The following is a 14,402-nucleotide window of genomic DNA, read 5'->3' on the forward strand; positions in this document are numbered from 1 at the left end:
AACACTGGAGAGAGGGTTTAGGAGAGAAGATAAAACATTATTGAAGAAATAAAAGGCATTCTCGGGGCGCCTGGGTGGCTTAGTCAGTTGAGCATCCGACTCTTGATTTCAGCTCAGGTCATGATCTCGGAGTTGGTGAGTTCGAGCCTCACATCGGACTCTGTGCTGATGGCACGGAGCCTACTTGGGATTCTCTCTCTCTCTGCCCCCGGCCCCATTCACACTGTCTCACTCTCTCTCTCAAAATAAATAAACTTTAAAAAATTAAAAAAAAAAAAGAAATAAATAAAAGGCATTCTCAAATAAATAATCTTCTCTCAGATCACCCAGAATCTGGCAAGACCTGAAAATGTTAACTTCTTCATTGGCTAAGCAATTAATGTACTCCTTATACTTCTATAGAAATGTAAGAAATCAGAACAATTCTGTAGACTCTAATTAGTAACCTCAACAATTTACTAACATTTGTGTTGCAAGTGTGAGCTTTTTCCCAAATGAAAAACTGATATAAAATTTAATATGTCCTTATTTAATTTGAAAGCAATAAAAAACTCTGTCAAGATTTTGATGAGAAGGATCATTTTCTCTTGTAAGAAATAATTATGAGAAGAATGCTTTTAAAACATTTAAATGTAAGCTAAAAAAAAAAAATCAAAACAAAACAAAACAACAAGCAATGAGCTCCACCAGAGGTCAGAAATAAAATCCAAGCTAAGATGTTAAGAGTGATACTGTGCCAAATGCTCACGGGATGCTCTCACCGGAGAGCAGATGATAAGGCCACACCTGATTTGGGAAAGTGACTAGTAGTCAAGGAAGGTTAGAAATCCTTCTCTCAACTGGAGATAGATTGACTGACTTCTCCTAACATGCGGGGCGTATGTGCTAATTTACTTACTAAGGGTGAGTTCTATACTGCAATCGGGGATAGGAAGTGACACAGTGACAGCCAATATCCAGGGAGCTGGATTAAAAAGTTTACAAGGTAGCCTCATTTTAAGAAATAATAAATCCAAGAAAAGGGAAACTCCAAATACGTGAAAAATTTTAACATAATGCCACTTAAAATGGCTACCTAGGGGCACCCGGGGGGCTTAGTCAGTTAAGCATCCGACTTCGGCTCAGGTCATGATCTCACAGTTCGTGGCTCCAAGTCCCATGTCGGGCTCTATGCTGACAATTCAGAGCCTGGAGCCTGTTTCAGATTCCGTGCCTCCCTCTCTCACACGCTCGCTCTCTCTCAAAAATCAGTAAAAACATTAAAAATAATAATATAATAAAATAAAATAAAATAAAATAAAATAAAATAAAATAAAATAAAATAAAATAAAGCAAACTTCTTAAAATTTCTTACAGCAGTGAAAACTAGTGATGGCCTTAAAACATGTATTCACAAATATTTATTGAGTACTCACTTTGTACTAGACACCGAACTCAGAGATAATAATATAACGATAACTGAAATGCTTTCAGAGCCCAGGAAGCTTACAATTTACTGGGAAATATAAACTATCCGGTGTGAAGGTACCATAACCATGAGACAAGGGAACGTGGTAAACGCACCCTGGAAAGAGGGATGTATTCAGCTCAGTCATGGAAAGAGGAAGAAGAAGCCACCCCTGCCCCCAAAAAAAGCACGGAACTGCATAGGGAAGGATTGCCAACCAGATGAGCAGGGGAAAGATAAGACGTGCCAGGCACACCTGATGGCATGCACAGGGGCCTGCAGCCAAGACAGAGGAGAACCCTGAGTTTGCGTGTCGAGTAGTCCAGTGTCACTGAACACGGGAGGGTGAAGCAGGGAGTGACAAAATGAAAAAGTACAGAGAAACTAGAAAAACAAAGCATCTTCAAAAACAAACAGCTAGAAGCAACACTCAGTAGGTCGTCTAGAGCTGCAAAGTCACCCCGAAGAGACCAAATGGATCTAAATATGAGAGCATTTCAAAGACCCTAAACCATCAACACACTTAAAGAAATTTGTCTTGGCAAAGAGGTGTTGATCAATTCTCTACCAAAAAAAGAGAGAGATTCTCAGGAACACTTGACTTTGCCCTTCTAAAAGGCATTGTTCGGGAGAAAGCATGCTTAGCAAACTCCAAGTATTACTGTCCAACTGGCAAGGCCATCTGTACTGTGAAGAGAATTTAGCATAAACCCATTAAACTTTCAAATTATAAAAATCAATGATTCATTCATTCAGCAAGTAAATATTTATTAAATCCCTGCTGTGTACAGTTTTCTGTATACTAAGGCTACAGTGGTAGATAAGAGTCAAAATTCCCCACTATCTTGGAGCTCATTACACACCGATGAGGGGAGACAATTAAAATATAAACGAACTCCTATATGTTTCAATAGTGAGAAGTGTTGTAGAAGAAAATAAGGCAAATATGGAGGACAGGAAATGTAGGGATATGGGAGTTTTATGCAGGAAATCGGGAATAAAAAGAAAAACCTGCAATATCTGAAGGAAGGAGAATAATTGAGACAGAGGGAGTAGCAAACAGCCTTATGTTTATAATTTGGCTCAGGCTCAAAAGAGAGAATAGATTAGATACTCTAGTCAATGCGATAACTACATTTCTCACTGTTCCACTCTGATTTAATCACTCTATGAGCTCGATGAGTGCAGGTTTCTGAATCTTCCACCCCAAAGGCCAGATGCTGGTCCAGGACAAACTCACCAAGTCAAATGAAACTGACCCCATGGGGCCTTTTAGGAGAAACCAAATGACTTCTTCAACCTTCCCTGATCTTTGGTAGCGGCGGGAAGGGTTAACCAGAAGGTGGTAAAACTAGAGGAAAGATGACCAACAACATTAGCTGTAACTGTGCGGGAGGAAGAGAAGGCAACTGCTAAGAGAGACATAGAAAATGATGGAGAAGCAAGAGACAAGTTCGCCTGCTCTCCACAGGAAACGGCATGAAGGAAGCAAAGGACAAGGAAAACCATTCTAGAAAGGAAGGAAGAAAGCTGAAATCAAAGAGGAGCAGGACAGCTTGCCTTTGTGGGAGGAAGTTTTATGAATGGAGGAGGGAATCAGCCTCATCAGACTTTCAGACTACACTAACATTGACTGCAAATTCAGTAAATGCAAATAAAACCAAGTACAAATGGGCTCACCAAGAGTTACAGTAAGGGAGAAGAACTTCAGACAAAGATGTGGAAATTAAGAGTGCTTAATATTCAGTTACCATGCTCATTTTCAGTTTAAAGCTCAAAAGGGCAACATTTTCAAACATGTATTTCAGAGAATTAATAATCAAACCATGATTAGTATCTTGGGTATTATTTACTTATAACCCTATTGAAAAAAAAACAAAGATGATTGGGTATGTTAACCATTCCAACAACAAAACACTCTTTTAAAAAACAATTTTTTTAATGTTTATATATTTTTTGAGAGAGAGAGACAGAGAGAGAGAGAGAGCAAGCACAAGTGGGAAGGAGCAGAAAGAGAAGGAAACACAGAATCCAAAGCAGGCTCCTGGCTCTGAGTTGTCAGCACAGATTCTCCAATTACTGTTTTTCCAGGTTTACTCTGTCCTTTGCCGATTACATAATGTTTTTTATGACTTTTTATAACTTTAACATCCTGTAAGATTCACCCATTGCAAGTATATAACTCGATGAGCTGTGCTGACAGCACAGAGCCTGAGGCGGGGCCGGAACCCATAAACTGCGTGATCATGACCTGAGCCAAGTTGGACGCTTAACTGAGCCACACGGCACCCCCAAAACACTCTTTTAGAAAATATTTTAACCCGGGTGCATGGCTAGAAAACGAAATCCATGTCTATTACCAAAAAGAAGTCAGAATAATATTAATCAAAAACCTAAAGTCTTCCTGATATAAGTGTAATTTATACCCTGGGAACATCTTTTAGCGGGAACTACATTCATGTGGTTTAGAGATTTTTGATTTTTCTTTCCCATGAAAACGTTCAATTGCTTTACTCTGTCACATGTCCGATAGGAAAAAAACCTGAATTTGTGGATGGAGTATACTGAATATTTTATGAGCAAGTTTGAGAGACACTTACCCAGTATTAATGGAAATGATTTCTATCAGTGGATTCTTCCTGATCTTTGGCAAATCCAATGGCGCTCCACCCAACCGCTTTCCGTTATTCTTTTTCTGACCCAGTAGTCTCACAGAATGACCTTCAAACAAAGCATATAAACACACATCAGCACGGGTTACAGAACTTCACTTTCATTTACTGCTCTCAATAAATGTATTAATTTACCTTCTTCCTCTATGAAACAAACACCAAAAAAAAAACAAAAAAAAAAAACAGAAGATATGATCATTGTCCTAAGAAATAATGCCAAAGAGAAAAACAGCTGTGTGCATACCCTGCCATCAAAAGTGCTTTGCCTACAATATCCGCACCTTTTTCTACTGCACAGATGACAGAACCAAAAATACCCTCAGGATGGCATTCCACAAGGTAGGCACGCCCTCCAGCGTCAACCACACGCGTGGATGAAGCAGGGAGGGCTCACGGAGCACTGTGCCTGCCAGCCAACTGTACCGCTGGGGGATTAAAAAAAATGCAAAAGCAGATTATCTGCTGAGAGCAAACAGCAAATCCAAGAAATAAAGAATTAAAGAGCTGAGATAAAATGACACTTTAGGGTTGGTTTTTTTAAAAACAAACACAAGTTTTTAAACTGATTTTTTTAATATAACAAAAGACAATCAGACTATTTCTAAGAGTCAAAAATTTTTATAACTTGGAAAGTCTGAATTGCAGTTGAGAAAATATGGAACAGTACAAAGAATTCCCATCCCCTTCAGATTCTCCAATTACTGTTCTCCATGTTTACTTTGTCCTTTGCCTATTACACAGAGTATTTTCTGTAACTTTTTATAACTTTAACATCCTATAAGATTCACCCATGACGAGTCTACAACTCAATGACTTTTAAAGAAACACACACAACTGCACCGTCTTCACAAAACCCTGTTTTAGAACATTTCCATCACCCCCCAAATTGTCCCAAGCTTAGTTGTACTCCACCCTTGCTCCCATTCCAAAATATATCACATTTTGTTAATCTGTTGACCAGCTGGTAGATGTTTGAACTGTTTCCAATTAATACCTATTAGAATAATGCTTCTAGGAACACTCACGTCCAAGTCTTTATGTGGACATATGTTTTTACTGCTCTTGGATAGATTCCTAGGAATGGAATTGCTGGGTCATGTGGTCAATTTATACTTACCTTTGTATGAAACAACGGTTTTCCAAAGTGGGGTACCATTTTATATCCTACCAGCAACGTATGAGGGTTTGAGTTTCCCCACATTGTCACCAAGACCTCACACTGTAACTTTTTTGACAATAGCCATCCTAGGGGGAAGTAATTTATTATTGTGGTTCAAATGAATCATGTATTTCCATAATGACTAATGACGTTGAGCACCTTTTCATGTGTTTATTAGCCAAATGTATGTCTTGTTTGGTAAATGTAATAATTTTTATGTGTCAACTTGACTGGGCCACAGAATGCCATTTAGCCAAACATTATTTTGGGTTTCCACAATGGTCTTTCTGGGAAAGATTGACACTTGAATCAGTAGACTGAGTAAAGCAGATTAACACTGGTAGGCCTTATCCAACCAATCAAAGGCCTGAATAGAACAAGAAAGCTAAGAGGGAACAGTTCCTGACTGACTGTTGAGCTGGGTCCTTGTCCTTTCCCAGCCTTGGGATTCTGGTTAAAACACAGGCTTTTCTTGGGTCTTGTTTCTGCCCAAGTGCAGACTGACACTAACACCACCAGCTCTGAGTCTCAGACCTCTGGACTTGGACTGGAACCACACAAATGCTCGTGGGTCTTTATCTTGCCAACTACATATCTTTGGAATTCTCAATCTCCATCATGTCTCCATAATGGTATGAGCCGATTCTTTTTAATACATTTCTTTTGAACACATACTCACGTGCGTGCGTGCGCGCACACACACACACACACACACACACACACACACACTACTACTACTGGCTGTTTCTTTGGAGAACGTTTGCTGATATAAATGTCTACTCTAGAAGTCCGCCGATATTTTAATTGGAGTAACTACCTTATTATTGTGTTATAAGATTTATTTAGTCTGCTTACAAACCCTCTTCAGACATGATTTTTAAATATTTTACTCAGTCTGTAGCTTATAGCTTCACTTTTGTGATATTATGTTTTAAAAAGTAAATGTTTTTCAAGACGCCTGAGTGGCTCAGTCGGTTAGGCATCCAACTTCGGCTCAAGTCATGATCTCACGGTTCATGGGTTTGAGCCCCACATCAGGCTCTGTGCTGACAGCTCAGAGCCTGGAGCCTGCTACAGATTCTGTGTCTCCCTCTTTCTTCCCCTCCCCTGCTCACATTCTGTCTCTGTCTCTCTCAAAAATAAACATTAAAAAAAAAAGTAAATGTTCTTCAATTTAACGAAGTGCACTTTATCAATTTTTTTCTTTTATAGCTCATATTCTTACCATTCTATGGAAGAACTCTTTGCCTAGCCCTAGCACATAGAGTTCTCTTATGTTTTCCTCTCAAAGTCGTACTATTCTAGCTCTTATCTTTAAGTCTAGGATCCACTTTTTTACTTTTTGTGTGTAGTAAGGGTCTCTGTTCATTTTTTCATATGGATTCAATTGTCCAAGTGCTATTTCTTTTCCATCTTCCTTCTCTGTCCCATTGCTGTCACGCATATTAACACACAGCTGCATAAATCCCAAAACAGTGCTGTAATTAGTTTCATACAACTATACAGTTTTAAAAGGAGGAAAAATATAGACTTACAAAGGACTTTATATTTACCCACCATATTTAACCATTTCTAGCACTCGTTTCCTCCTAAGAATTCAACGTACCATTTGATACTACTTCCTTTCTGCCTGAAGAACTTTCTTTATTATTTCTTGTAAAGGAAACCCACTAGCAACAGTTTCTTTGCTTACTTGGGCAAGTCTTTATTTTGCTTAATTTGTGAAAGATACCTTTGCTGGATACAGAATTATCAGTTGACAGCTTTTTCGTTGAGCAGTGAATACAGCTAATCCTTGAACAATGCAAACTTGAGCAGAATCAAGCCCCACACAGTTGAAAATCCATGTATAACTTTTGGCTCCCCCCCCCCCAAAACTTAACTATTAATAGCTTACACTGTTCACTGGAATCTTTGCTGATAACATACACAGTTGATCACAACAAGTGTTTTACATGCTATATGTATTACATACTTCTTACAATAAAGCAAGCTTCAGAAAATGTTAAGAAAAGCATGAGGAAGATACATTTACAGTACTGTATTGTAAAAACTCCACGTCAAAGTGGACCACACAGTTCAAAACCATGTCATTCGGGGGTCAACTGCATAGCACTCCACACCTTTGACCTCTGTTGCTTCTGAGAAGTCAGCTGTCAATCTTAATGTTGTTCTTCTGTATATAATGTGTCACTTCTGCCTTACACTTTCAAGATTTTTCTCTCTTTTGCAACAGTTTGACTATGGTGTATGTAAGTGTGGATCACTGTGATTTTCCTACATGCGGTTCACGTATCTTTTTGGCTCTATAAAGTAATTTTTTTATCAAGTTTGGGAAGTTTTCATGTAATACTTTAAAAAAAAAATTGGGAGCATTTTTTCTGTATCTTCTTCTGTGGCTCCATGACATACTTGTTGGTGTGCCAGATGTTGTCTCACAGGTCTTCGAGTTCCTGGTGATTTTTCTCGTTATTCAGAGTGGATCATTTCTATTGATCTATCCTCAAATTTACTAATTGTTCTTCTTTTGCCATCTCTAACCTGCAAATGAGCCTCTTGAATGAACATTTCATTTCAGTTATTGTACTTTTTAACTACAGATTTCTCATTGGTTCTTTTTTATCATTTCTGTTTGTGATTCTACATTCAAGTCAATGTCATCATCCTTTCCTTAAAGGTTTTTTTTTTTTTTTTTTTTTTTTTTACATTTTTATTTATTTTTGAGAGCAACAGAGACAGTGTGAATGGGGGTGGAGCAGAAAGAGAAAGGGGGAGACACAGAATCCAAAATAGGATCCAGGCTCTGAGCTGTCAGCACAGAGCCCAACATGGGGCTCAAACCCATAAACTGTGAGATCGTGACCTGAGCCGAAGTCGGATGCCCAGCAACTGAGTCACCCAGACACTCCTCCTTAAAGGCTTTTAACACGGTTTCGCTTAGTAGTTGGGACTCTTTGTCAAATCCAACATTTTTGGTCAAAGATAATGTGTACTTTTTTTCCCCCCTGAATATGGTTATACTTAGTTTCTTTGCATGAATCATAATACTTTGTTGAATACAGAACATTTTAGATTATATACTGACATTCTCCATTCGGGTTCCCCCCACCAGGGATTGGGTTTTTTGTTTGTTTGTTTTTGTTGTTTTAGCTTACTTGGACTAAATCTATTAAGTCTATCTCTTCTACAAGGAAGGGCTACTGATGTCACTTCTTAGCTCTCCACCACCCCCCACCACCAAGCCTGACTTCCTCCGGGTCAACCCTGTATCTGCATACCTTTTTATTAAGGAAAGACTGGTTACACATTCGTTCAAACCCTATAAACCATTAAGATTTCTATCTGCTGATGGAACTGCGTATGAGCCAGTGAGGTTATTCAGAGTCAGGGACATTTCCAAGTGCGCTTCCCCCGGCCTTTTCTTCCTCCTGTGCTTTCTGAGGTTCTCTGCCACCTTCTCAGGACACGCATGCAGGCTCCAGCAGGCAGATGCGTGTGGGTGGTGGGGCCCACTCCTGTCTCTGCTGTGCAAGTGCACAACCTCAGGTCAACTAACCGTCTATGGGGACTTAGCAAGCCTCCAATCACTTCCACAAGTCCCCATTAAATCCCTGGGCTAGTCCACCTGTCCACACAGAACAGTCCCACAGTTTCGGGCACGTATAGTCACACACGCTCCCTTGTCGCTTGCCATCAAAATCTCCACTTTAACTGACAGTTCTTCAAATCCACTGAGCTGTCCTGGAAGCAGCAGCAAAGCCCCTGGTTTTCAGAGCCCGTTCTGCCTTGAACAACCTTGCTAGAAGAGCTGAGGAAGGAAAATGGGAGTAGCCCCAGGCACAAATGCCATGGACTCACACTGTTCTTACCCAAAGTTTAGTTGTTTTCATGAAGAAACACTTCTCAGTTTGCTGAAAACTTTTAGGCAATTTCCAGAGTGCTGGGATTGTTTTTTTGACTGTCCAGCTTCACTGTTGCTTGTGAGATCTGTTGACCTCCCCGTGCAATCATGCCATAAGCAAATCAAAGCCAACTTTTTCAAAGCAATCATTTAAAATAACTTCAAATACATAATTAGTACAGGCATAAGATTCTAAGGCAATTATATACATGTTCCATCACCCTTCGTTTCAGAAAAATACATTGCTTCAACGTCTCTTGTACAGACAGCTTTTCATGACCAGAAGTAATAAAACCATCAGTCACAGCCTTTTTGCACTAATCACTTTAATAAGAAACATTAAGTCCTTCATTCATTCTGAAAATTCTTGCTGTGCTGTAAAAACACAGCTAGAGTCAAGCAAGCATTTGGCATGCCAGATTTCAGATTTTCAAGATAAGTTCAACTCTTCAATCAAAAGTCCAGTTAATGAAGAGGTGTGCAAGAGTGGAGTGCTAACATAATAGTTCGCTGAGAGATGCCACAAGTTCAATAATGACTAGGCAAGGGCATGCTATCTTCATACTAGCACGAGACAAATTCCATTACATCCTGCTGAGATTTCAGTAATACGCAGCCCGCGCTAATAACATTTGATAAATTATTCATCTTCACTATCTACATGCAAATAAAGGAACATATCTCTGCCTGATTATATAATGAGTTATTTTCCAATCCAATGATTCATTAAAGAGAGAGAGAACTAACAATAGCCTGGTTTTTTTTTTAATTGAAAAATATAGTACACTGAAGACAAAGTAGGAAATAATATAAAAGTCCCTCATTATACCCAGCCAAAGATGAAAAAAAGAAAATTTAACCACAGAACAATTTTTTTTTAATGGACTGGAGGAATAAAACTGTTACTTGTTATAAACCAGCTCTTTTAAGAATCCTTTTGCAAACAGAGCTGCTGTTTCAGATTATTTCCTTGAATCCACAGACCACAGAATAAAAACATACACTGCAAATCATTACCTGTTCTATGTGTGGTTATCAATACTATAACCATCTAAAATAAACTGAAATTTGACAGGCTAAAGAATAAACTGGAGGGGATGTCTTTGGGAAGAAAAGGAGACAAGGGGTCTGGAACAGCGAAACAGGCTCAGGGAATAAAGATATGAAAGGTAAAAAAGGAAAATTTGGGAAAATTTGTGTTGGAAATGAACACACCACACTTATGAAGGGACCAGGGAGCAAGGAGCCCAATTACACACTCAACACACACTGCTCCTTTGTGTGATCCCTTCTGGCCACTGATGCCTCACACCACGATGGGAAAAGAAGAGCCATTCAAGGAATACTGGTTTATTTTGTGACTACTGTGAATTTCAGCACCCTCTGTGGCTAGACAGGAGAGAAAGGGGTAGGAGGAAATCAGGACAACAGAGTCTGAAAGAAAAATGGGAGTGTGAAAATACCAGTTTTGACATTATTTCAATCACACGTCTATTCCGAAATTATAAGAGGAACTAACAGGAACGGATCGGTAGAATAATCCTCAGTGTGACCAGATCTACAGATGACAACAGGAGACCACTGAGGAGTCAGTGATAATGATGTGAAGTGATTAAAACAGAGATAAGCAATTTTAATCTGAGGATAAGAACAAAAACCAAACTGCCTTAACATGTAGAATGGGACACACTCAAAGTCACAATCTCTGAGATCTTTTATCTTTTCCATTTTATATGTAAATTTACATTTCATCTCCTATAAATAATGGTCAAATGTGTCTCAGTGAGTTTATTAACCATCTTTAATAAACAACTCCCTACGTTGTTACAAATGTCACATAAAATTCAGCCCTGTTAAAACCAAATTTAATTTCAAGCCTGAGGCTTTCAGCAGTTATTTTTAAATCAGCTATAAAACCTTGATTCTGTGCTGGTTTTTACATTCGATCGAATCCACTAAACCATTTTATTGGCTAAAATTACACATTATCAAATTTTGAACCAAAAGCTAATTTTTAAATTTAATCCACTACTACATGCATATTTGTAAATTCATAATACTGAGAAAATCTATGTGGGAGAAAAACAGTCATGTACAGTAATTGCTCTATTAGCTCAATCAATATTCAGTGCTGTTTACGGATCTTCAAGAGCAAAACGTCTTTTCCAAATCCCACAGTGCCAAATGTTGAAAACATTATTAAAATCAAGGGGAAACATTCTACCCGTGGATACTAGAAAGACAGCCTGTCAACGTGTCAGAATGGCAATTATAATGGTCATTTACAAATAGAAAAGGATGAGCCTCTGGATTATAAGCACATCTTTTAACGGAGTGACAGACAACAGGACTGCCTACCAAATGCATATTTACTAATTAAATTACATTTCTACTCACAAACCAATCTTCTCTCCTTTGGTTCTCACAGCTCAAGTGGGTGTCACAAATTAGCTTTGGAATATCATGACACATCACAGAAGCACCCGTGATCTGGCAATGTGGACTCCGATCGTGTATTTCCCCCTCTTTAACTTCTCTTGTCCTTCTAAAGGCTCCGTAACCAGCCAGAGTTTCCTTCCATACTTTATTCACCCCATCTAATTGCAAAGGCCCTGGTTTCCTTCATGTGTGGCCGCCCACCTTCCACCACCACCAGAGAGGTCTCGTGCCAAACTGCTCTCACTTCACCCAAATTCAGTCCTATTAACTACCCACTCGACAGACCTGTCTGAACCCCAAGCTCTGGGTCAGACTGCTGGAAAATGTCCCGGTGAAGCAACCCACCAAGATGCAAGGGGCAGAGGCTAGGAGAAGACTGGCAGAAAATTCCAGCAAAAAGAAAAGAGAATAAATGTAGTGCAGACACCAATTCTCACTTACGGAAATGTAGTCACATCCATTTGAATATTATTTAAGACTATTACCAAGGAACGCTCAATTTAATCTGTTCTTCTACAAAACGTTTGGAGTTCGTACTTGACATTCCCTGCACAGACACTTTTAACTGCTTAATCATGAAGAAAAACAAAATGGGGCCAGAAATGTGACTCTGCTCAATTCAACGTCATTCCTCATAGGCAGGCACCACTCCAACAAGAAAGAACCGTTGGACAGTCACACTCAAGTGTGACCTTCCCTTGAAATGATTTCATTTTAAAAGAAGAAAGCGAAGTAAAACTAGGAAGTTTGATTGAGTGGAAGGAGCAGCTTTGCACCACACCTAAGCTGGAAAACTTTACACAAAGGGCCAGAACGGGCTCAAACACCCAAAATCATCCCAATTCAAGCATAAATTTTAGCTTTTAAGATTTTGAATAGGTATGAAAACTTTAAACGTTAACTAGAACAATGACACCTAGAAAAAGATATCAGAATAAGGAAAGAACAGTAAGACTCAACTGTCCTAAGAGGCAGAATTTGAAGCGTGAATCAGAACAGAGGCGGAGAGGGCCTACGGAGGCGCACAGTTACCAGCGTGTATTCCAGAGCTGGACAAGGCGTAATGAAGCCTGCATCCTACCCGACACGCAGGTGAGTCGGAGAGGAAGCTAAGATAAGGTCATAATACAAAGTGCAAATCCCTAGAAGTCTGAGGATTATTTAACACCTTGGTGCACAAAAAGAGTTCCTTCCTACACTGTAATTACAACAATGTAAACTTTATGTATGATCTACAACTATGTAAGACAGAAAGATGAAAGCATTTGCTGCAATGGAACATTTTTTAAGACAGTTTTTTCTTCCATTTTCCCAGCATTACTGGCACAACTGATGATGACAATTAGTTTAAGGTCATCACATTAAACAAAAGGCACACAAAACAAATAATCCACATAAGCAAAATGTCTTCTTACCCTAATGGAAACACCTTCTGGGGGCAAATTCCCATAAGCACTTAATTTTATGTTTTAATTAAATCCTTTACAAGCGGATGTACTTTTTATGACAGTGGGAGATTTGCGTAGTGCCGATTCATTTTTCCAAATGTAAATCAAGTGTACATCAAAACACTCAAGAGTAGAAGGCAGTCCCATGTCAGTGACTCCACATTAGTAGAACCCTTAAATGAACTCCTTAGGTCACTGACTGTCTTGCTATCCTAGGCTCTTCTGAACTATAATTTGCTAAATAGCTCCAAGGCTTTAGTATTTACGGCAATAAAGCTACGAATGCTTCAGTTTCAGCATGTAAACATCCATGGTAGCAATACAGAACTTAATCACTGCTCACGCTCAAACCTACATTTGGAAAATCACTGCACCAGGCGACGAAAGCAGAAATCGCGGACCTTACAATACACAGCATTCAGGCTGCTACGAAATGAGAATGGTAAAACACAGACATAAGGAACTTGTAAGCCACAAGCCCCTTATGAACTTTTGAACACTGCAGTGCAAAGTCCCACTGTGAATCACCAATGAAAGTTTCAAGTTTTCGCCTGTTATTATTCAACTCAAGCCCCCACAGAGTGTGACAGAAGAGAGACCGGAAGCAGAGTAAGTTGGACAGTTGTCCCATCTATGGATCCTGAAGCACACTTTGTCTGCATTTCACCTCTCATCATGAGTTGAACATACCTACTTGCACTGTGGCTGTCTGAAGGCAACCTAAATGGGAGAAGGTAGGAAACAGGGCACCAGGGGCTTACTTGCTGGCTTTACACTGACCCACTCTTAGTCCTCAGCCCCTTGTGACAGGCGTTAGCATTGCCTTTCTATAAAATGACGACAACGTATTAAGCACAAAAGTATAAGAAAAACAAAGAAGATGTGCATTTTGTATCATAATACCTTAATGTGTCTTCACAACAGAAACAAAAGCTCCATGTTACAGGTGAGCTTTAAAATAATGTATGAGGGTATGAGGGGCACCTGGGTGGCTCAGTTGGTTAAGCATCTGACTTCAGCTCAGGCCATGATCTCATGGTTTTTGAGTTTAAGCCTGGCATTGGGCTCTCTGCTGTCAGCACAGAGCCTACTGCAGATCCCCTCTCTCCCTCTCTCTCCCTCTCTCTGCCCCTCCTCTGCTCATATGTGCGCTCTCTCTTTCTCTCTCAAAAACTAACTTAAAAAAGGGTGCCTGGATGGCTCAGTCAGTTGAGCATCTAACTTCAACTCAGGTCATGATCTCACAGTCCATGAGTTCAAGCCCCATGTGAGGCTCTGTACTGACAGTTCAGAGCCTGGAGCCTGCTTTGGATTCTGTGTCTCCCTTCTCTCTGCC

The 14,402-nt window shown here is 39.6% G+C and overlaps 1 protein-coding gene across 11 annotated transcripts in view; it reads right to left on the reverse strand.

The window, feature by feature from the left end:
* CDKAL1 (CDK5 regulatory subunit associated protein 1 like 1) overlaps positions 1–14,402 on the reverse strand; it is a 790,924-nt gene that overhangs the window by 528,483 nt on the left and 248,039 nt on the right. For all 11 annotated transcript variants that reach the window (XM_045056993.1, XM_023253542.2, XM_006931361.4 and 8 more), the window contains 1 exon segment: positions 4,048–4,168. In XM_045056993.1, coding sequence (XP_044912928.1) covers positions 4,048–4,168 — 121 coding nt within the window.

This window comes from Felis catus, chromosome B2 (genome assembly GCF_018350175.1).
Source record: "Felis catus isolate Fca126 chromosome B2, F.catus_Fca126_mat1.0, whole genome shotgun sequence".
NCBI lineage: Eukaryota > Metazoa > Chordata > Mammalia > Carnivora > Felidae > Felis > Felis catus.